The sequence below is a fragment of the Lynx rufus genome, unplaced genomic scaffold (genome assembly GCF_022079265.1).
Source record: "Lynx rufus isolate CCGP_SWC_20201006 ecotype Redwood Valley unplaced genomic scaffold, mLynRuf1.p SCAF_2, whole genome shotgun sequence".
In the NCBI taxonomy this organism is placed as follows: Eukaryota; Metazoa; Chordata; class Mammalia; order Carnivora; family Felidae; genus Lynx; species Lynx rufus.
The window spans coordinates 168,423,231-168,448,339 of record NW_025814834.1 but is presented as its reverse complement, the minus strand read 5'-3'; the positions used below and the strand labels follow the sequence as shown (position 1 = coordinate 168,448,339).

At 37.0% G+C, this 25,109-nt stretch overlaps 1 protein-coding gene across 1 annotated transcript in view; it reads left to right on the top strand.

The window, feature by feature from the left end:
- The first annotated feature begins 4,776 nt into the window (after positions 1-4,776).
- LEPR (leptin receptor) overlaps positions 4,777-25,109 on the top strand; it is a 70,316-nt gene continuing 49,983 nt past the window's right edge. The window contains exons 1-3 of the mRNA XM_047085345.1: positions 4,777-4,835; positions 9,212-9,541; positions 12,314-12,437. Of these exons, the coding sequence (XP_046941301.1) occupies positions 4,796-4,835; positions 9,212-9,541; positions 12,314-12,437 (494 nt within the window). The 5' untranslated portion in view covers positions 4,777-4,795. The remainder of the gene's footprint in view (positions 4,836-9,211; positions 9,542-12,313; positions 12,438-25,109) is intronic.

Here is a 25,109-nt window from a genome sequence, read left to right as displayed (position 1 = left end):
AAGCTATATTTATTTTGACCCTTGAATAAATAGTGTTTTTCATTTATATTTAAACAAAATACTTAAATGTTGTTTTTTAAGTGAAAGATGGGTGCCTCTCTAGCAGAAAGTAAAAGCAAGAATTAGTGGCAGATGGAACTCATTGAGTTTACTCATCAAGACAACAGAATTGTCAGAATTGCTTTTCTTACTCATAAACTTTTCTACAAACTAGAGACTTTGTGAGATCATTAGAGCAAGTTGTAAATAATTTTTCTTCCCACTCATTCAAACATTAATTGAGACTATTCTGCTTTATATTTAAATAGAATTTTATACATAAAAATACACAAAGAATTTTCCATGATAGTAATAGCTGAAGAGTTAGTGATATAATATGCTTACTCTGTTGTATTATGAGTCAGTTAAGTGTCCAACTTTGGCTCAGGTCATGATCTTGTGGTTCGTGAGTTGTAGCTCTGCATCAGGCTTTTTGCTGACAGCTCAGAGCCTGGAGCCTGCTTCAGATTCTGTGTCTTCTTCTCTCTCTCTGCCCCTCCCCCACTCGCACTCTGTCTCTATTTCTCTCTCTCTCTCAAAAATAAAAATTAAAAAAATTACAGAAAAAGATGAAATTTGAATTACTGCCTGCACATCCAGGCATTATGGAGGGATCATTTAGATCAGACTGTGGATGAATCTTTGTATACTTTATGGAGATTTCAAATAAAACACATAAGTGTTTTAACTGTCAACATAGAATGACTACATTCCAGAGGGAATGTTAGGCAATATTATCTCAAACTCCTCACAATTCGGTGTCTATCAATTGCTCGATTCATAGGAGCTATACTTATGGAGGATTGATGGAGGAGTGTGAACTCTGTTCATTTAGCTACATCAGGACTTAATATGGGAGCTTTGAATAAATTTCAGAAAATTTGTTAACCCTCTGATATTATAGGTGTAATTTTATATATATGTGTCTCTTCCTGGCAGTTGGTACCTTGCTCTCACAAACTTCTCAACGAGATGCATATTTAAAAATGGTTAAGAATCACCATTCTGAAATTTTCTCTGGAATTAAATCTGGTTCTCAAAGATGGGTTTTTATTAGAATGCCTCTTTAATTTTTTTTTAATTTGAGTATAGTTGACACATAAAATTACATTAGTTTTAGATGTACAACATAGTGATTCAATAAGTTTATACATTATGCTATGTTCACCACAACTGTAACTACCATCTGTCACCATATAACATTATTACAATATCCTTGACTATATTCCTTATGCTATGACTTTTATTCCTGTGACATATTCATTCCATAACTGGAAGCCTATATCTCCCACTCTCCTTCACCCATTTTGCCCATCCCCCCTGCTCCCCCCTGGCAAACATCAGTTCTCTGTATTTAGAGGTCTTATTCTACTTTTGGTTTGTGTATTCATTTGTTTTGTTTTTTAGATTCCACATGAGTGAAATCATATGGTATTTGTCTCTCCCAGTTTAACTTACTACACTTAGCATCCATGTTGTAACAAATGCAGGATCTCATCCTTTTTTATGGTTGTATAATATTCGTGTGTCTGTGTGTGTGTGTGTATCACATCTTTGCTGTCCACAGAACACCTCTTTTAAAGATTGCTGTTATTTTCTTGGTATGATGCTACCAGCCTATTTTTAAGAATATATCAAGAAAGAGTCGTATCATGCATTCATTCACTCACTCATTCAGTGAGTGTATAGAGAGCCCCTACTATGTGAGAGGCAGGCTTCTATGTGAGAAGGATATAATGATGAAAGGAAATAGTAAAAAAAGATCCCTTGGTCTAGTGGAGTTTATATTCTAGTGGGGAGAGTTAAACAATAAACAAGAAAAACAAGTCATATTCACATTAGACAGTGCGAAGTAATAACAAGAAGAAAATTCAGCAGATTTGACATGCTGGGTTGAAATTGTAGATGGGCTAGTCAGGAAAGGCTCCTCTGAGAAGGTGACTTGAACAAAGAGAAGAGCAGTGGTTGATGAGGTCAGAGAGGCAGTAGAGATCCAGGACCTTGTAGTTCTGTGCAAGACTCGGACTTTTACGCAGAGTGAAAAGGAGAGTACGACCGTGTTTGGGGTAAGACAGGCATGATATGACCTATGTGTTAACAAGACCACTCTGGCTGCCGCATTGAGAATAGACTGAACTGGAGAGTAATGGCAACAGCAGGGAGACCAGTTAGGAGGCCCTTCCGACTGTCCAGGGAAGAGATAATGGTGACTTAGAATAGGGTATTGGCAATGGAGGGGCTGAGAAATTATTGGATTTTGAGGTTCACATGAAACTCTGGTACTGTGAGAGTGTTCATGAGGATGTTACCTGTTTTGAAGTTACTCAGGCAAAATTTCTTTCTGTTCTTACTGTTAGGATTATTTGAACATTTCCCCTAAGCTGTTGGTTACGTTTTATTTTGAGTACTCTGAATTTGTAATTGACCAATTTGACCATAAGAAAGCATAAGGGAAATCAATAGCTTATCTTTAAATTTTTTTTAACTTTTTTTTAATTTTTGAGAGATCACAAGCAAGGGAGGGGCAGAGAGGGAGAGGGAGGGGGAGAGAGAGACAGAGAGAGAGAGAGAGAGAGAGAGAGAGAGAGACAGAATCAAGCAGGCTCCAAGAGAGAGAGAGAGAGAGAGAGAGAGAGACAGACAGACAGACAGACAGACAGAATCAAGCAGGCTCCAGGCTGTGAGCTGTCAGCACAGGGCCTGATGTGGGGCTTGAACGCATGAGCAGTGAGATCATGACCTGAGCTGAAGTCCGAAACTTAACCAGCTGAGCCACCCAAGTGCCCCAATAGCTCATCTTTAAAAACCGAATTCAAATTAATGGCATTTTGTGTATTATACTTATTTTGGCCACCTTACCATTAGTTTTCCCTTTACTTGATTTTTTTTCTCACAGTTTAAAAACTTCTGTTCCTTTTTTCTGTATTATTTGTATTTTTGCAAATCTCCTTATTATTCATTTCTGGTACAGTGTCGGTCATTTAAATATTTGTCTCATTGGGTCTGTGTGAGGTACCACCTTTCACACTCTCTTCAAGGTTTCATCTATGCCTTTTTCATATCTGTGATTATTTCTCTGTTATGTAAGAGTGAAACCTGACTACCAGAATTCAAACCATGAGAATAGTTTGTGTTTTGCTTGGAACATTAAAGAAAATAATGCTTGTCTTATATAAGCAAAAAAACTCTGGTCTGTTTGGTCACTTGACTCAGCAGATCAGTTGAGTTAAAAGTGAGTCAAATCTGTTGTTGGACTGAATTACTTGTCACCAGTCAGTTCATTCAAAACACTTAGTTAAATGATATGTTGTATCTATGACACATCCTGATTATGAAACTTGCTCTTGGGTTTATTTTATGAGAAAATGTTGTACCAGAAACAGGTAGCAAAAAAAAAAAAAATTCATATGATTAGATAATGAGGATTCCAAACACTAAACTGATTTTTAGAAATCCTGAAGACACACTGTGATGTCAGTATATAAAGAACCAAACTTCTGATGAAAAAGCAAGAGGCTGAAAAACAAATTGACCAGACTACAAAATGTTTATACTCATCCATTTTCCTCCTGAGAGTTATTAAGTTGTGAACTAAACAAGTACGTTTTTCTGTTTACTCATCACATGGTACCAATTGTCAGTAATGACTTATGAGACATCTTTCTTACTTGATATTTGAAAATATCTTTGTGTAAAGCTGTGATTTCTATTTTAAAATAAAATCTCTCAATCATGAGCATCTCTGAAAGGGATTGTTGAGCTCATCCATCAGGAGGATTTGTAGATGAGGAACCTGAGGTCTAGAGTGTTGAAGTGCCAAGTCCTACAGCTGGTCAAAGACTCTAGATTGACATTCAAGACTCCTGACACCTAATTCAGAACTTTTTAACTCAGATTAACTTTTGTGTAGTGAACTGAATCCCCAGTTTGAGATAACAAAAAACCCTGGAACAACAAAAGCCTTTATGGTTTCATTACAAATTGAATCCCAATATATTAAAATTATGCTACCATTCATGATATACTGGTAAGAATAATCTCATTCATGATGTATTTAAAAATGAGGAGACTTCATGGGAAAGCTTATCTCTTGAAGTCACCCTATCATTTGGATATATTAAGCCATCAGCCTTTCCTTGAATTACTCTAATAACTCTCCAATGTGAATATTGCTTTATCTGCAAATAAATGGTGGGAGTTTCCAAAAACATACTGGAAAATTTCCTCCTCTTTTTTTTGAAACAAATGTACAGTGATTACCTATGCTATAACTGTTTGACTTTGTAGTATCATAGTAAAGATAAAGGCTTTAGAAAATAAGAGAAATTTAAGAACTGAGCTATAAAAAAAAGACTGTGCTATTAATGTTAGTACATATTTAATTAACATTATGAACACTTTTGCTCAGTTAAAAATATAGTCTTATCCTTTGATGCCTGTCCTCGTTTGTCATGGCATAAAGGAACATTGAAAAATTGATTATGCTGTATATGAATATGTAGCTTATATTTTAACCGTGTAAGATAGCAGGTACACAGGAGTAAACCTTTAATGTGTAGCTATACTTTAATGTGAGACAGTTCTCTGATATTGATGCAGAGTATTATAGAGGATTAAATTTAAAGACTCGTTCATAATCCTTTTCCTTTTATATTTTCCCAGACAGCTTATATAGATGTCAGGTGTTTTTGTGCATGTGTGTGTGTATGTATTTGTTTTCGATGTACTGTTTTTCAGGTCTACTCTCTGAAGTAAGATGATTTGTCAAAAATTCTGTGTGGCTTTGTTACATTGGGGTAAGTTATCTGCTTTTTAAATGTCCGTATATAAGAGATTTTGCTGTTGGAGATATTGTTTCTTTTGTTGGCTAGCAGAATTTCCTGTCCACAGTTCGGAATTCTCATGCTTATGATTAAAAATACAAACCAAACAAAAGCATAAGTGTGAAAATAAAAACACTTCCCAATCTCCTGGGAATAACCTGATGTGTAGCTTTCCAGAACCATAACACATACAAACACACACAATCCATATCTCTGGTTACAAAAATAGAATTGGTCTATACATATTGTTTTTTGTTTTTTTCTACTTAATAGTTTTTCCATTTATTATGATAACATTTTTTTTACTGAGTATTTACTGATACGCTTATTCATTTAATGGTTGCACAACAATGATCTGTATGAATATACTTTAAATTATTAATTTATTTCACCAATTCCCCATTGATAGACATTTCTTTTACTGTAGCAAATAATGCTGCATTGAAATCCATATATCTGTATCTATATCTTTGTACATTTGGAAGAATATTCCTGCTGATTAGTTGTTAAGGAGGAATTCTCTATTACATAGTATGCACATTTTAAAATTTGATGAATACTGTGAAATTTTCTCCACAAAGCTTTGTAGCATTTGTGGTACCACCACAGATATATGAACGCCAGCCCATTGCATTTCTGTCAAAGATGTATGCTATCATTCTTTTGTCTTTTTGCTCTGTCAGATAAGCAAAACATAGCATCCCATTTCAGTTTTATTTATTTGGCTGTTTGCGAGGTTGAGCACTGTTTATGGACCATTTATATTTCTTATGTGATTTTCTAAACCATATGCTTTGGCCATTTTGTGGTTGGATTTTGTCTTAGTGATTTTTAGGATTTTCTAAAATGTAATTGATATTTAGTACTGTATTAGTCAGGGTTTTCCAGAGAAACAGAACCGGTAGGATTTATATATAGAGAGAAAGAGATTTATTATAAGGATTGACTCACAAGATTGTGGAGGTTGAGAAGTCCCGTGACCTGTAGTTGCCAGGCTGGAAACCCAGGAGAACTGATGATACAAGTTCCAGTCTGGACACTGGAAGGCTTCAGATGCAAGAAGAGCTGATGTTTCAGTTTGGGTCCAAAGGAAGGAAAAGACTGATGTCAGTCAGGCAGTAGGAGTTCCCTCTAACTCAGCCTTTTTGCTTTATTCAGGTCTCCAATCGATCATGAGGCCTGTCTACCTTACGGAGGGTAATCTGCTTTACCCATTTTACTGATTCAGTTGTTAAGTTCATCCAGACATCCTCACAGATACACCCAGAATAATGTTTGACCAAATGACTGAGCACCCCATGAACCTAGACAAGTTGACACATAACCTTAATCATCAGAAGCCTGTAACTATTTATTAATATTATGCAAATTTTTCTTCCTGCCTATTGTTTGCTTTTTAACTTTGTTTTTTTTTTATGGTACAGAAATTTATGTATGCATACTAACACCCTTATGCATGTGTAGAAAAAAGATACAGTGACACTTAAATGTTTTAATTTTAGTTTAGTAAATGTAGTATTATTAAATTATAAATGTATATATATCAGGTGATAGTCAAAACTTTAGTTCTCTATCAAGGAGCTGTTTAACTTGGTGATAATATTTAAAATATGTGACTATGACAAAATAATGGATTTATTCTCAAATGGAAGGGACATGCCGTTTTAAATGTTATTTCACATTAGAACTCCAGTAGACAATGACAAGTATAATGTTATAAAGGGATATTACCAAGGGATGGTGTATACCTTTAAAATTTCCATCCTGAATACCACCAGAAGAATGCTTTCAGAGTTTAAATGTATACTAGTCTCCCTCCTATCCATTGCAGGAATATCCTCAAGAGAAAGCTTATAGATTTTTTAAAATGTCTTGATTTTAACTAATAGTATGCTTCTGTTTGAAATTAGTCACTCATATTGCCAATGAATTTTGAGCATACTATTCTCACTTGTTTCTGATCACACTCTAGAGATATTCTGACTTAAAAAAAACCCTCAAATCATCTAATTTAGGTTATGTTCCATTTTTAAAATTAAAGTCAGGCTATTTAAAAAAAAAAACATTTTATCTGGCAACCATATTAGGAGCTCCTCAAGCTGTCCAGCTATGTGTCAGTGAGTTCTGAGCATCTCCTTGGCTAATCCAAACTGAAGGCACTCTTATGAGCTTCTCTACTAGTTTTCCTTGTTGTGCATACTGTTCTTTCTCATTGTCGCCATCTGTATATTTACAGCAAATACCCAGGATAACCCCACTTTGACAGATTTCAAAACAAAACAAAACAAAACAACTATGCCACAAGGGACTATCTAAAAGTAGCAACATACTCATTCTCTCTTATATTCTCTAGCTTTTATTAGGCTCCACTCAACGTGTTTCACATTGGCTTTCCAAAAGGTTTGTTGTTTGATGAAGTCTTGTGAATCAGAAGAGTTCTTGGGACGTTGTTACCATGATAACATATGCCTTCAGAAATAAATTCTGGTTTCTGTTGTTTAGGGTTCATCTGGAGGGAAAGAAATATTATTTGCAAAACAAGCATGCAAAAATAGAACCATCTTTTAATTAAGCTGATTCACAGTCATTATGTCTATGACATTCATTATTACATTTTAAATTTCAAAGACTTCTTTGAGGATTTTAGGCTTATTTCAGTTCAGCCAACTGAATCTTCCATATGCAGCTAGAAAAATAATGCTTTTAATTAATACCAACAAATATTCATGGTTTTTTAAAACCAAAGAAATAACCTATTTTATTTTTTATTAACATGTTCTGATTTCAGAAACATATATTAGAAAGATTGAAGTCCAAAGGAACACAATTGTAATGAGGGGTCACAGTCATATTTGGCTTAATTTAGGCATCTGATATATTCTTATTTTATCTTTTTTTTGCATCTGATACATTTTAAATTTTTTTTATTTTGAGAGAGAGAGAGAGAATGAGTGTATGAGTGTGGAGGAGGAGCAGAGGAAGAGAGAGAGAGAGAGAGAGAGAGAAAGAGAGAGAATGAGAATCTTGAGCAGTGGGGCTGGATCTCATGAGATTGTGACCTGAGCTGAAATCAAGAGTTGGATGCTTAACTGAGGAGCCACCCAGGTGCCCCTACATCTGATACATTTTTATGTTAATTTATTTTTATGGAAAAGTTTAGAAACCAAACTTTAACAGTTGTTACCTACATATTGCTTAAATATTTTTACATGTTTTACTTTTATAGTTTAAAACATCGTTTTTGTGAATTTGTTTTTTAAAAATTGCTATTTTCTTATATTTTTACATTTACCCTAATTCTTCAAAATTCTCATTCCATTCAAATCCATGCTAAATTCTCAGAATTCTCATTCTGCATTAGTTTGTATATGAGGCAACACAGCTGTTGTATTATTTGAGTAGCTTGTAAAAGAAAGAATTATTGAGAATTTATTATTATATTTTCAGACAATTCCTAAAAAAATAAGTACCACTTTTGAGAGTTTTTGAGTATGGGATTATATGATTATTCTTAATTTTTTTTATGTCTAAAAAGGTGAGAATTGTCTTTAATCAGCAATGGAATTTTCCTGTCTTTGTACATTGATTCTTGGAGAGTGCATTAAGGACATGCCTTCGATGATGTCATATATTTGAGGATCATGGGCAGAAGAGATCATCCAGCTGTCCTGATGTTGAACGCAAACTCTTTGAAAAGCACTCATAGTGCTAACATTTTGGTATTATTCTCTTTAAGAAATACTAAAACAGGGGTGCCTAGGTGGTTCAGTCCATTAAATGTCTGATTTCAGCTCAGGTCATGATCTTGTGATTCGCGAGTTCAAGCCCCGCGTCGGGCTCTGTGCTGACAGCTCAGAGCCTGGAGCTTGCTTCAGATTCTGTGTCTCCCTCTCTCTGTCCCTCCCCCATTCATGCTCTCTGTCTCTCTCAAAAATGGATGAATACACATTAAAAAAAATAAAAAAATATTAAAACAGAACTTTAATACTTGTTTATATAATTGCATATTCAGATATTTCTCTCTTATACTGGAAGTTCATTAGAATATTTTTTTAGAAAAGGTAATTGAAATATTGAGCTATAGTTTTTTAATTAAAATATAAATATAGAATGCTAGATTCATGAGGAAAATGAAGCATGAATTTCCAAAATGAGGTGCTAAGAGTGAAGTTATCTCTATGAACTAATACATTGTGTAATGGAAACCCAGAGCTGTGCATTAGGCACGGATTGGGCAATAAGTTAAATACTACTGAGCACTACATGGTTTAATCTTAGATACTTCCTATTTATGTCTTAGTCAAAGTGATTAATTATTTTTCTATGTGTCTTTTTTAATACCCTGACAGAATTTATTTATTTGATAACTGCATTTAACTTGGCATACCCAATTACTCCCTGGAGATTTAAGTTGTCGTGCATGCCACCAAATACAACCTATGACTTTCTCTTGCCTACTGGAATCTCAAAGAACACTTCAAATGTGAATGAACATTATGAGGCAGTTGTTGAAGCTAAATTTAATTCAAGTAGTACCTACTTTTCTAATTTATCTTCCAAAACAACTTTTCACTGTTGCCTTTGGAGCGAGGAAGATAAAAACTGTTCTGTACATGCAGATGACATGGAAGGGAAGGCATTTGTTGCAACAGTGAATTCTTTAGTTTTCCAACAAATAGGTAAGTATTTTAATGTTGTGAGCATTAGATGTTATTTTAACTGTTTTAAACAAAATGTTTTTGTTTTCTGAAACTTGTGTAAAATAGATGTCTTATGGATGGAATTCTTAACACATATCATCATTTTATATTAGTAATAAAATTATGATTCATTATGTGACCAAACTAATGAGCCCCAAATTATTTCATATGTTATAAAAATAAAAGAAAAATGTAATGAGGGAACTCTTACCTATACCCTGTAAGTCAGTTTTTTGTAATCTTCTAAGTTTGCCTTATTTTATTATTATTATTTTTTATTTTAGAGAGAGAGCATGTGTAGAGGAAAGGGGTAGAGAGAGAAAGAGGGAGAGAGAATCTTAAGCAGGCTCCATACTCAGCCCAGGGTCCAATGTGGGTGCAATCCCATGACCCTGGGATCATGACCTAAGCCAAAACCAAAAGTTGGATGCTCAACTGACCAAGCCACCCAGGCACCACTAAATTTGCTTTAAAATAGAAAAATCACCCCTTATTTTGTTAAATATATTAAATATTCAAAACATTCAACTGTTGAATTAGTTAAAAAATTTTTTAAGATTAAAAAAAGTTTTTAAAGTAATCTCTACACCCAACATGGGGCTTGAACTCACAACCCTGAGGTCAAGTGTTGCATGCGCTACAGGCTTAGCTAGCCAGGCACATCAGAAGTAGTTAAATTTTAAAGCATTTATGAATAATATTTGTTCAAGGAAAGAATCTCTCTGCAGCCAATCCATGTTTTAAATCAAGGGGGTTTTGTTGTTCAAGTATAATGTACACTGAATGTAGTTAGCATAATTAATAATTCTACATCTGGAAATCTAAACAACAAAATTATTTCCAAGCCTTCTGGAAAAGCTAACAGAACAGCATCCATTGACTCAGTAATACAAAGAGACCTACAGTATGAAAGTAAAGGCAAGCATAAATATAGCACTTCTGTTCAGGGTTAATCAGAATTTCTCAACCTCAACCTTATTAACATTTTGGGCCTGACAATTCTTGGGTATGGGGGGGCTGTTCTGTGCATTGTAGGATGTTTAGCAACATCCCTGGCTTCTACCTAGATACAAGTAGCTCCTTCCCCAGTTGTGACAATCAAAACATGTCTCCAAACATTGCCAGATGCCCGAGGGCCAAATTGCCACTGGTTGAGCATCACTGATTATATGGAAGAAACACTCTGGTTTATTGAAATCAGCTTAAGAACAAAGTATAAATATGCAATAAAATCAGAGTTTTAAAACAAGTTAGTAGTAATAACTCCCAGTGTCTCCAGTGGAGCCCATAACCATTGATTAATAAAATTCACTTAATTTTTTATTAATATGAAACATTTTTTTAATGTTCATTTATTTTTGAGGGAGAGAGAGACAGAATGTGAGTGGGGGAGGGGAAGAGAGGGGGAGACACAGAATCCGAAGCAGGCTCCAGACTCTGAGCTGTCAGCACAGAGCCCAATGCAGGGCTCAAACCCACAAGCCGTGAGATCATGACCTGAGCCAACGTCAGATGCTTAATTGGCTGAACCAGCCAGGCGCCACATAACATTCACTTAATTTTAATTGAAGCATTTTTTTTTTAATTTGTAGGGGAACTTAACTAGCCATTCCAGCAATTCAATGGATATACCAAGCATGAACTTATTAAGGCAGGGTCTTTGTGATGAGCTTTGAAATGATCAAAAAAATGTTAGTACTTTCTTCACTTTTGAAGAGAAATGATTATGATGTTATAGATTTTTTTTTAAGTTTTATTTATTTTTGAGAGAGAGAGCGGGAGCACGTGCAGGTGTGTGTTGAGGCAAGGGAGGGAGGGGTAGAGAGAGAGAGAGGGAGGGAGAGAGAATCCCAAGTAGGCTTCTCGCTGTCAACAAGGGCCTCTAGCCCACAAGCCGTGAGATTGTGACCTGAGCCAAACAGATTGAGCCACCCAGGTGTCCCTATGATGCCGTAGATTTCAGTTTTACACACAAATAAAGCTTGCATAACTAGTCACTTCTCACTTTAAATTTTTGTAACTGAAATCGGTAGGTTAAGTGGTGGTTACCGAGGATTTCAGCTGATTATTCTGCCACGCATGCTGTTTACTTCATAATGGTTCAACACTGTTGTAAAATCCCTACCAGCTAGAAATCCTTCAAGTTTGGGGAATACGTTAGTGTTGTCTTAAGTGAGCCATTATTTATGATTGTTGCTATTCTTGCTTTTTAAATTACAACCCGCCAATAATTTATTGCCAGGTGAGTTTTTCAGTGCACAGTGAAAGTATGCCTGCATCAGTTATATCTGGGGCCTGTAATTTACAATAACAAGAATTTAAGACATGAATCACTGTTCACATGTGAATCACTTTGCTTTTATTGCTAAAGCAGACACATAAATACTGCTCCACATGTGCTTGTATCTTGATATTGAATATTTTCTTTTCTCTTAGAAAGCAAGCATGAACTGAACTAGGTGACTTTTGAGGTCTTTTGTCCTACTTAAGTAGTTCAAGATTAAAAAAATAAGAAGAGTTTGAGAAGCAGTAATTGAATTTAAGTCTCTTACTTTACCAGAAAGGAAACTGAAGGCCTAAGGGACTAGATCACTTGGGCAGATACATACCACTGGTTAGAGCCAGTTCTTTTTCTCTCAGAATAGGCAGTGGAAGTTGTATCAGAACACTGGTAAATTTAATTTAGTTCTTCTCTTTCACTGAGTTGTTCAGAATGTTTTTCAGATTTAATGTAGTTTATTTTTAATTCAGGTGCAAACTGGAACATACAGTGCTGGACGAAAGAGGACTTGGAATTATTCATCTGCTATATGGAGTCACTATTTAAGAATCCTTTCAAGGCTTATGACCTTAAGGTCCATCTTTTATATGTTCTGTAAGTACCAAATAAATTAATTTGGAAATTTCTAGGACATAATTTCTTTTAAATGCAAGAGCTTCCATACACAGAAGTGGATTATGAAAACTCTCCTATCCCTACATTTCCTTTTGTATCTACGGGAATAGATTCTGAAAGAAGTATGAACTCAATTCAGGGGTCTTAGATATTTGAGTGGAGGGGAAAAACTTGTTACACGTTTCTTTTTCAGGTAGATTTTTTCCTTCATATTTGATCATTTTATTCGCTTAAAAATAGAAGTGCTCAATATTTATTTGTGCTAGCTAGAGAGCCAAGATGGTGGTTTGAGATAGCCATACACTTAGAATTCTAGCTAACACATCATTCAAGTGTTCTAGTAATTCCAGTGATAATACATATCATTCCTCTGTAAATTTTAGCTCTTTAAATTTTTTTTCTAATTTGTCCTTTTGTGGGATGCTCAAGGAGAAAGAGACTCATTTCCTTCAGTTCTGCAGTTATTGGGATCATACCACTGAGGGGCGACATGCTAGAAACTGTCCATATAAACATGAGTCAAATAGAATAGTAGTTACCAGGGACTAGGGGTAGGAGCAATGGGAGGTCCTCTTTAAATAAGTATAGAGTTTCAGTTGAGGAAGATGAGAAAAGTTCTGGAATTGGATTTATATTACCCAACAGTGTAAATGTACTGCTGTCACTGAACTGTATACTCAAAATGATAAATTTTATGTATATTTTACCCCAATAAAAATAATTTGAAAAGAAAGAAACTTAGAGATGCTGAGAAAAAAAGATAGTAATGATTTCTGCCTTTGAGGCATCACAGGCTGGTGGTTGGGGCAGATAGGTATAGGGCTTCAGTTTTAGTGGTTACTGTTGTCTGTTTGGGAGGCACATGAAGCCATGGGAACACAAGATTGTTGTGGAAGCCTTAGGTGGGGATAACTTGTGCAGCTGAATTCTAATTCTAGATGACTGTAGAAGGCCCTGCTAGCCTTTGCTTCTTTGTGCAATTCACATTAAGGCGAGGATCCTGAAGGGGACTATCTGATTGGTGAAAAGGTGCCCTAGCTGCCAGTGTTTCAGCGGCACAAAATTCTGGGCAGCCAGGAAACCTAGAAAAATGTGCAAAATAGAAATGACTGAGCTATAAACCTCTAGAGTCCCCCAAAGTAGTGGAGGTTGTAAAGTGGGAAGGATAGAGGAATAATGGGTAATGCACAGCCAAGGGTGGGCATTTAAAGGACAGGAGAGAGTGAGCTTGCTTCTAGATAATGACCCAGCAGGGAGGGAAAGTTTGAAGATATAGTAGAAGGGGGACTATTGAAGATCTATAACAGAGTGTGAATATTTAAATAAACAAGTTCCAGGAAAAAAGCACAGGTGAAAGGTTGGTCTTAAAATGAAGGAAGCTCACCTCAACCTTGAGTACTGAGGAAAGAAAGGAAGCACTGTGGTAGATAAAGATATATTTGAAGTTTGGAACAGAAAATTTCCTGTTTTATTGAGCAAAATAGGTTTTAGCTCACAGAAAAGAATTACTTTGCAATGTAGCACATTCCTACGATGACCTAAATATTTTGGATAGTGATCAAAAACTCACTGGGTGCCCATTCAAGAGAATTTCAGATATTGTCAGCAAGCTAGGGCAGCATGCTTGGTTTAAGAGCTCTGTGACCATGTGCAAGTATTTACATTTTGTTATTGTCAAAATCTTACTATTATGTATAGACTATAGTTAAGTCTTGAGGTCTGCATTTTTAGAAAAAAATATACATGAATATATTGGAACATTACAAAATTGCATAGTAACTTAGTTACAGTTGAGAATTTTCACTTCACTTCAGTCAGCCAGGTAACCATTGGTCTATTCATTACATGATGGTTTTTCTGGGTCAGACTCAGAAAATGAGAAAATGATGATAAATTAACTAGATTTTTCAACTTACTCACATGATGAGTTTAGCAGATTCTTTTGACCTGCTTTTGTTTTGAACTCAATTTTCTAAAAATATCAGTACAGGAAAACTTGTCATAATTGCATGCAGTTGGAGGAACATTGTGGGTTTTTTTCTTACTCCTTTTTTGCCATGTTAATTGTTTTCTCCTTTGTATGATTGGGTTAATATATCCACTTTACCAATTGTCAATGCTGTTTCTGCCTTAAATTCTGTGTTGTCTGCATCTCTGGGCACTGTATCTCTAAATAATTTAAATAAGACTCCTCAAATCATGAGGAAGAGATGGTCAGTTTAATGAATAAGACTTCCATGGAAGAGAAAACCCATAAAGGTGGTTACTGTAAGAAGAGTTTTTAATCAAAATGCCCTTCTGCAGACATTAGAGTTCATGAGAGAAATCTTTCAAATGCTTCCATGTGTAAATAAGAATGGTTTTTAAAAGGAACCAAAACCTAACATTTATAAGGGATTTAAAGCCCTATAAATATGTCCCTTAAGGAAAAGCATTGTTTGAGCTCAGATATTAATGTTTGTCAAAGAATCCAAAGGAGAGATACCATAGAAATAGGCTACTTCTTTAGACGCTTTACCTTTGACCTGGGAGAAAAATCCTACTGTGTGCACCAGCCACTGAGTTCAGTGTGAGGAACCATGTTGAACAACTCAGACACAGCCCTCACCCTTCTGGAGCTAACAGTAAAGACAGAGAACATAATAATTTGAAAGTGCTGTGATGTAATAAACATAGGGACTTGTGAAAACATATACAGGTACTAGAAGTTATCTGCCTGGGTTACAAGGGGGCAGAGAATGAACCAGGTAGAATGAAGAGCATTTGCAAAGTCCCACAGTCACATCTGGACATTGTGAACAAGAAAAGTTAAGTGTGGTTGGGTTGTAAAGCTGGGGGATGGTGAGAAATTGAAGTGGAAGAATAAGTAAGGGTCATCCAAGGTGTTTAGACTTTTGTAACTGCTAATACCTAGTTTACCTTGTCTCTTTACTGTTACCCTGTCACCATTCTTGGTGATTTCCACTTCTATATGGATGATCATCAATTTCTTAAAGGCTTTTCTTTCACTATTCTTGTTTTTTCACCTGACCTGGTTCACCCATTCTCGTGGACCTACTATAGACCTTGTCATTACTGGTAAGCATGCTCTGTCTATAAGTTCAGTTTCAAGGATCCCACTCTTTGACCATCCCCCCCTCCTCCTCACCTTAGGCTTATTCCCTCTATTACCTCAACCTCAGGAATAATTAATTCTCCATGTTTCTTGGCTCTGTCCTCTGAGGTTCTTTTTCATGAAAGGGTGCATATCTCTGCAGCCAGGGAGTTTTCTCATATGCTTCCTGTCAACACAAGTTTGGACGTCCAATGGCTTCGTTTCATTTTGTATCCTTTCAGTCTAGGCTAGCAGTGTGTCTGCTACTGTGTTCTCTCACAAGACCATACAGCCTTCTGTGGCTCTCACTGGGGTTCACCCCCTTAGACAAAAGCCCACAGATCTCTAAGCCCTGGACTTTGCTTAGAAGCCATTGCCTAGTGTTAACATCTTTACCCTCTGGAGAGGCCAGGCATCTCATAGCTCTCAAGTCTTGGTTTCTTTTGTTTAACCATCCTTTACTCAATGTGTACCTCTCCTCTTGTGGCAAGAGGAAACCAAGAGGCACCTTCAACACCTGCTTGGAAATTTCCTGCAGCAGATCACCCAGTTCAGTAGGTAGACTGTGCTTCCCATGTAACTGTGGATGTGTGACTTAGCTGTCTGCCTTTACATTACATTCTCTTTCCTCCAGTTTCCAGTCTGTGTTACTCACTTCCTCTTGTGCCCTCACTGGAACTGTCATCAAACTCCACATTTCCACTCACAGTCTATTCAAGACAATTTAGGCTTTCTTTATCACACATCTCCAAATTTTTCTAACCCCTGTCCATCACCTGGTTCTAAAGCCACTCCCACATTTTTAAAAAAGTTTGTTATGTATTCTGAGAGAGAGAGAGAGAGAGAGAGAAGCATGAGTGGGGTGGGACAGAGAGAGAGGGAGAGAGAGAATCCCAAGCAAGTTCTGCCCTGTCAGTGCAGAGCCCAACATAGGACTTGAACTCATGAACTATGAGATCATGACCTGAGTGAAAATCAAGAGTTAGATGCTCAGCCTATTGAACCATCCCAGCACCCCTCATGGATTCTCATTTTATTTTATAAGCTATAATCAGTTATTTTCATTTTTTATATTATTGGTCAAATTGCCCCATATTTGACCACTGGGAACTTATTGAAGCTGGGCTCCTGTGTCATTTTGATCTGTCCCACCTTTTTTTTTTTTTTTGAGGACTTCCTTACTCTTTAGTGCTACAGGATGTTTCAGGTTGATTTTATACTTTCCTTGCCGTAATACTGGAGTCAGCCATTTCTCCAAGGAGCCCTGCTTCCTTTTTATTGGAGAATGGTATTTACAAAGCAGTATCTGGGAGCTAGATGCTCATTGTTACTTGAGTGGCATTGTTGAAACATCTGGGCCTTCTCAGATACGTGTATGTATGCACTAGATACATGTATGTACGTACACAATATATGCAAGGTTTATATATAATATACACAAATCTATATTTCTGTATCTGTATACACATATATTAAGAGTAGGTATTCATACTAACATTTCCCATTTTATTACTTTTTAAAGCTTGTTTATTTATTTATTTAGAGAGTGGGAGTGTATCAGCAGGGGAGGGGGAGAGAGAGAGGGAGAGAGAGAGAATCTGAAGCAGACTTTTCACCTTCAGCGTAGAGCCAGATGTGGGGCTTGAACTCATGAACCTTGAGATCATGACCTGAGCCAAAACTAAGAGTTGGATGCTTAACTGACTGAGCCATCCAGGTGCCCCTAATATCTCCCATTTTAGCCCCAAACCATAGGATACATTCTAGTCTTCCCTTTTCCTTTTTTCCTTTCTTCACTCCTTCTCTTCCCTTCCCTCTCCCTTCCTTGCCCTTCTTTCTTCTCTTTCTTCCACCAGTAAGAAACCTGGCTTCCATTTCCCACGATATATAACCCATTTGCTCAGTCGTAGAATACATGTAAAGTAGTTTTGGAATTGGTAACCTATACCACTGTGAAAAACAAGCATGCTAACTAGAGTTGCTAGTATTTGTTTACACTCATTTTGCCTGTGCTAAGGCTAAGGGTTACAAGGTCAAAATACTGTGTTCCAAAGTTAATTAGGATATCCCTCCCCCTCTACCCACATGGTTGTATTGTTAATTCGATATACATTAAGGTTCATTTGTTTTTGTTTTCAGTCTTTCTTTTTCTTTTTTCTTCATCTCTTTTATCCTTGTTGATTTTCCATTTGTTTGGCACTATCTTACATTTGAAGAATACTTCATGTTTTACAAAATGCTTCTTAAACTTGTCTCCTTGATGAGATTTATCTAGGCCATTACTTCTCACTTGGAGCTGATTCACAAGATATAAAGTGGAACCAGTTATTTGCATTTCAATCAAGTTCCAGGTGATACTGATGCTACTGGTTTGGGACTAAACTTTGAGAACCACTCATCTAAGACTTCTTGAAAACAGATTCTTTAGCACCAGACCTACTGACTTCTTCATGGAGGGTCTAGGAATCTAGTTTTAACAAGTCTCCAGGTGATTATGATGACGAGACCAGTCTGGAACACTAACCTGGTCTTTGAAATTTTGGGGATTGGCAAAGTAGATTTTTTGGGTAACATTTGTATAGATTTGGTAAAATTTGTATAGATTTAAAGTGACCTGTTCAAATGATATATAAAAGTAATACTGTTTTAAACAATTCCTATGTATTGGTTTGTCTACTGTAGTTTGCTCTCAGTTTATGTCACAGTCAGGAACTTGGATGGCACCATTTGATGCTATTTCTGTAGTAACTTAGTGTAGATCATTGCTTAGAGAAGTTTTAATATATTCATGGAAAAGTAATTCTGGGAATGAATAATTTGACAGAAGGTCAGAGGACAGAATGTGTTCTCTGTAAACCACTGTGGCTACCAGAAATGAACTTTCAGTAATAAATATTTGTATATCTAACTTCTGAGTAGAAAAATTGCCCAAGTTATGAAATTTGCAAAGTAGCCAAATGTAAAATTTGAGAAAAAAATTTTTTTTTACTATTTTCACTTCTAAGTAAAGTTTACTCACATATAGAGATTAAATAAATAGTGGCACTGAATTTATGTGTGTACTGGCAAGATATAAGATATTTTGCTGCATAAAAAGTTTTCAAGGATTTCAGAAATTATTAAGTTTTGGATATTTTAAGCCAAAGTATCTCTTTCTTACTTTAAAAATTTGATCATCATTTTAATCCTTATACATTAAAATGATCAAAATTTAGAGTGTTGTTTGATGTTCACAAATAACTTCAAACTTCTTTTGGAAGGTAAAAGAAGTTCTTATGCTGACTTTGACAAATAACAAAGGCTTTGACAATAACAAGGCTCATGTATTCCAGGTTTCACACAAACTTTGAAAAGCTTATGCTCTCACACATATGAGAAATATCTAATGTTTTCCTCACGGAAAAAGTAATTTGAAATAATTCTCTAATTCTTCAAAGTTATGATCTATAGAAATATTGAGATGATTCAGATTATAATAAGTTTTTAGTTGTGGCTACCGATGTCTCTATGAATCCCCTAAATCAAATGGCAACAGTAGCAGTGAAATGTCTCCTGTGATAATAAGATATGTTGGGCATAATGAAGTGAGCAGTGAGCATGTAAGCATAGGCTTCAAATGAGTTTCAGGTCTGTATGGTCTCCAAGCCTCAGTTTCTTATTCAGTTTCTTACTTACTTTTTCTTTGAAAAGTTGAATTAGATCGTGATCCTCCAGCTGTTTTTATGTCAATTGTAAATATGCTATATAATGAAATTTGATGATATATTTAATGTGGATTCTTTATTTTTGTGTCCTTTGCCTTTCAAGTACCCAGCAGTAAGGAGTACAAAATGTTTTTGGCCAATAGCTGAGTTTGAAAAATGTTTTCTTTAAGGGCCAGATAGCAAATATTTAAAAAAAATTTTTTTTAATATTTATTTATTTTTGAGAGAGAGAGAGAGAGACAGAGACAGACAGAGCATGAATGGGGTAAGGACAGGGAGAGAGGGAGACACAGAATCTGAAACAGACTCCAGGCTCTGAGCTGTCAGCACAGAGCCCAACGTGGGGCTGGAACTCACAAACCGTGAGATCATGACCTGAACCGAAGTTGGACACTTAACCAACTGAGCCACCCAAGCACCCCCAGATAGCAAATATTTTAGACTTTGTGGTCCATACTGTCCCATATCACAACCTTGTAGCCATATGCAAATATATAAATGAATAAACTTGAGTATGTTAATGGACATTGAAATTTGAATTTTATGCAATTTCCTTGTATCACAGGACATTCTTCCTCTTTTTTTTTTTTTTTTTACCTTCTGAAAATGTAAGAAACCATTCTTAGTTCACAAGCTGTACAAAAAACAAGTTTATTTGGCCTGTGGGCTGTAGTTTTCTCACCCCTGTATAGAACACTTTGAGAATTAGTTTTAGATTGATTTTTAGAGTTTCATGATGGGATTATCTGTTGTGGTAGTTTGGGAAATTTCTGAATGGAAATGCTTTTTTAAAAAAATAATGAGTTTGTTGCGAGCAGGTGCCGGAGGAAGATGGCGGCGTAGGAGGATGCTGGGCTCACCGTGTCCTGCTGATCACTTAGATTCCACCCATACCTGCCTAAATAACCCAGAAAACCACCAGAAGGCTAGCAGAAGAGATTCTCTGGAGCCAAGCATAGACGAGAGGCCCACAGAAGAGGGTAGGAAGGGTGGAGAGGCGGTGTGCGCTCCATGGACTGGCGGGAAGGAGCCGGGGTGGAGGGGCAGCCTGCCGGCCAAGCAGAGCCCCCGAGTCTGGCTTGCAAAAGTGGAGGGGCCGGATGGAGTGTGTTCGGAAGCAAGCGGGACTTAACATCTGGAAAGTTATAAGCTAACAGCTCTGCTCGGAGATTGGGAGGGCTGGAGGACAACGGGAGGGAGAGTTGTTGAGCCCCGGATGACAGAGCTCAGCTTGGCCGGGAACAAAGGCGATCGCTAGCGCCATCTCCCTCGCCCATCCCCCAGCCAAAATCCCAAAGGGAACCAGTTCCTGCCAGGGAACTTGCTTGCACCACGCAAACACCCACAAACACCCAACGCTGTGCTTCTGCGGATCCATCCCTCCAGCGGAGGGTCTGACTCACTCCCGGTGCCACAGAGCCCCTCCTGAAGCGGATCACCGAAGGAAAAGTGAGCTGAGCCTGCCCCTCCTGCCGCTGTGCACCTTGCCGATCCACCCCAGCTAATACACCAGATCCCCAGCACCACAAGCCTAGCAGTGTGCAAGTAGCCCAGACAGGCCACGGCACCCCACAGTGAATCCCGCCCCTAGGAGAGGGGAAGAGAAGGTACACACCAGTCTGACTGTGGCCCCAGCAGTGGGCTGGGGGCAGACATCAGGTCTGACTGTGGTCCTGCCCACTAACACAAGTTATTCAAGACAGCACAGGGGAAGTGCCCCGCAGTCCCGCACCACTCCAGGGACTATCCAAAATGACGAAACGGAAGAATTCCCCTCAAAAGAATCTCCAGAAAATAACAACAGCTAACGAACTGATCAAAAAGGATTTAAACAATATAACAGAAAGTGAATTTAGAATAATAGTCATAAAATTAATCGCTGGGCTTGAAAACAGTATAGAGGACAGCAGAGAATCTATTGCTACAGAGATCAAGGGACTAAGGAACAGCCAGGAGGAGCTAAAAGATGCTATACATGAGCTGCAAAATAAAATGGAGACAACCACAGCTCGGATTGAAGAGGCAGAGGAGAGAATAGGTGAACTAGAAGATAAAATTATGGAAAAAGAGGAAGCTGAGAAAAAGAGAGATAAAAAAATCCAGGAGTATGAGCGGAAAATTAGAGAACTAAGTGATACACTAAAAAGAAATAATCTACGCATAATTGGTATTCCAGAGGAGGAAGAGAGAAGGAAAGGTGTTGAAGGTGTACTTGAAGAAATAATAGCTGAGAACTTCCCTGAACTGGGGAAGGAAAAAGGCATTGAAATCCAAGAGGCACAGAGAACTCCCTTCAGACGTAACTTGAATCAATCTTCTGCACGACATATCATAATGAAACTGGCAACATACAAGGATAAAGAGAAAATTCTGAAAGCAGCTAGGGATAAACGTGCTCTAACATATAAAGGGAGACCGATAAGACTCGTGATGGATCTCTCTACTGAAACTTGGCAGGCCAAAAAGGAATGGCAGGAAATCTTCAATGTGATGAACAGAAAAAATATGCAGCCAAGAATCCTTTACGCAGCAAATCTGTCATTTAGAATAGAAGGAGAGATAAAGGTCTTCCCAAACAAACAAAAACTGAAGGAATTCATCACCACTAAACCAGCCCTGCAAGAGATCCTAAGGGGGATCTTGTGAGACAAAGTACCAGAGACATCGCTATAAGCATGAAACATACAGACATCACAATGACTCTAAACTCATATCTTTCTATAATAACACTGAACGTAAATGGACTAAATGCACCAACCAAAAGACATAGGGTATCAGAATGGAGAAAAAAACAAGACCCATCTATTTGCTGTCTACAAGAGACTCATTTTAGACCTGAGGACACCTTCAGATTGAGAGTGAGGGGTGGAGAACTATTTATCATGCCACTGGAAGTCAAAAGAGAGCTGGAGTGCCATACTTATATCAGACAAACTAGACTTTAAATTAAGGGCTGTAACAAGAGATGAAGAAGGGCATTATATAATAATTACAGGGTCTATCCATCAGGAAGAGGTAACAATTATAAATGTCTATGCGCCAAATATGGGAGCCCCCAAATATTTAAAACAATTACAAACATAAGCAACCTTATTGATAAGAATGTGGTAATTGCAGGGGACTTTAACACTCCACTTACAGAAATGGATAGATGATCTAGACACACGGTCAATAAAGAAACAAGGGCCCTGAATGACACATTGGAACAGATGGACTTGACAGATATATTTAGAACTCTGCATCCCAAAGCAACAGAATATACTTTCTTCTCAAGTGCACATGGAACATTCTCCAAGATAGATCACATTCTGGGTCACAAAACAGCCCTTCATAAGTATACAAGAATTGAAATTATACCATGCATACTTTCAGACCACAATGCTATGAAGCTTGAAATCAACCACAGGAAAAAGTCTGGAAAACCTCCAAAAGCATGGAGGTTAAAGAACACCCTACTAAAGAATGAATGGGTCAACCAGGCAATTAGAGAAGAAATTAAAAAATATATGGAAACAAACGAAAATGAAAATACAGCAATCCAAACGCTTTGGGATGCAGCGAAGGCAGTCCTGAGAGGAAAATACATTGCAATCCAGGCCTATCTCAAGAAACAAGAAAAATCCCAAATACAAAATCTAACAGCACACCTAAAGGAAATAGAAGCAGAACAGCAAAGGCAGCCTAAACCCAGCAAAAGAAGAGAAATAATAAAGATCAGAGCAGAAATAAACAATCTAGAATCTAAAAAAAACAGTAGAGCAGGTCAATGAAACCAAGAGTTGGTTTTTTGAAAAAATAAACAAAATTGATAAACCTGTAGCCAGGCTTCTCAAAAAGAAAGGGGAGATGACCCAAATAGATAAAATCATGAATGAAAATGGAATTATTATAACTAATCCCTCAGAAGTACAAGCAATTATCAGGAAATACTATGAAAAATTATATGCCAACAAACTGGACAACCTGGAAGAAATGGACAAATTCCTAAGCACCCACACACTTCCAAAACTCAAACAGGAAGAAATAGAAAATTTGAACAGACCCATAACCAGTGAAGAAGTTGAATCAGTTATCAAAAATCTCCCAACAAATAAGAATCCAGGACCAGATGGCTTCCCTGGGGAATTCTATGAGACATAGAATACCTATCTGTCTCAAGCTGTTCCAAAAAATAGAAAGGGAAGGAAAACTTCCAGACTCATTCTATGAAGCCAGCATTACTTTGATTCCCAAACCAGAGACCCAGCAAAAAAAGAGAACCACAAGCCAATGTCCCTGATGAATATGGATGCAAAAATTCTCGACAAGATACTAGCAAATCAAATTCAACAGCATATAAAAAGAATTATTCACCATGATCAAGTGGGATTCATTCCTGGGATGCAGGGCTGGTTCAATATTTGCAAATCAATCAATGTGATACATCACATTAAAAAAAGAAAAGATAAGAACCATATGTCCTGTCAATCGATGCAGAAAAAGCATTTGACAAAATTCAGCATCCTTTCTTAATAAAAACCCTTGAGAAAGTCGGGATAGAAGGAACATACTTAAACATCATAAAAGCCATTTATGAAAAGCCCACAGCTAACATCATTCTCAATGGGGAAAAACTGAAAGCTTTCCCCCTGAAATCAGGAACACAATAGGGATGTCCACTCTCACAGCTGTTGTTTAACATAGTGTTGGAAGTTTTAGCATCAGCAATCAGACAACAAAAGGAAATGAAAGGCATCAAAATTGGCAAAGATGAAGTCAAGCTTTCACTTTTGCAGATGACATGATACTCTACATGGAAAACCCAATAGACTCCACCAAAAATCAGCTAGAACTGATACATGAATTCAGCAAAGTTGCAGGATACAAAATCAATGTATAGAAATCAGTTGCATTCTTATACACTAATAATGAAACAACAGAAAGAAAATAAAGAAACTGATCCCATTCACAATTGCACCAAGAAGCATAAAATACCTAGGAATAAACCTAACCAAAGATGTAAAAGATCTGTATGCTGAAAACTATAGAAAGCTTATGAAGAAATTGAAGAAGATACAAAGAAATGGAAAAACATTCCGTGCTCATGAATTGGAAGAATAAATATTGTTAAAATGTCAATACTACCCAAAGCTATCTACACATTCAATGCAATCCCAATCAAAATTGCACCAGCATGCTTCTTGAAGCTAGAACAAGCAATCCTAAAATTTGTATGGAACCACAGAAGATCCCGAATAGCCAAAGTAATATTGAAGAAGAAAACCAAAGCAGGAGGCATCACAATCCCAGACTTGAGCCTCTACTACAAAGCTGTAGTCATCAAGACAGCATGGCATTGGCACAAAAACAGACACATAGACCGATGGAATAGAATGGAGACTCCAGAATTGGACCCACAAAAGCATGGCCAACTAATCTTTGACAAAGCAGGAAAGAATATCCAATGGAAAAAGACAGTCTCTTTAACCAATGGTGCTGGGAGAACTGGACAGCAACATGCAGAAGAATGAAACTAGACCACTCTCTTAACACCATTCACAAAAATAAATTCAAAATGGATAAAGGACCTGAATGTGAGGCAGGAAACCATCAAAACCCTAGAGGAGAAAGCAGGAAAAAATCTCTCTGACCTCAGCCATAGCAATTTCTTACTTGACACATCTCCAAAGGCAAGGGAATTAAAAGCAGAAATGAACTTTTGGGACCTCATGAATTAAAAACCTTCTGCACTGCGAAGGAAACAATCAACAAAACTAAAAGGCAGCCGATGGAATGGGAAAAGATATTTGCAAATGACATATTGGACAAAGGGCTAGTATCCAAAATCTATAAAGAATTCACCAAACTCCACAC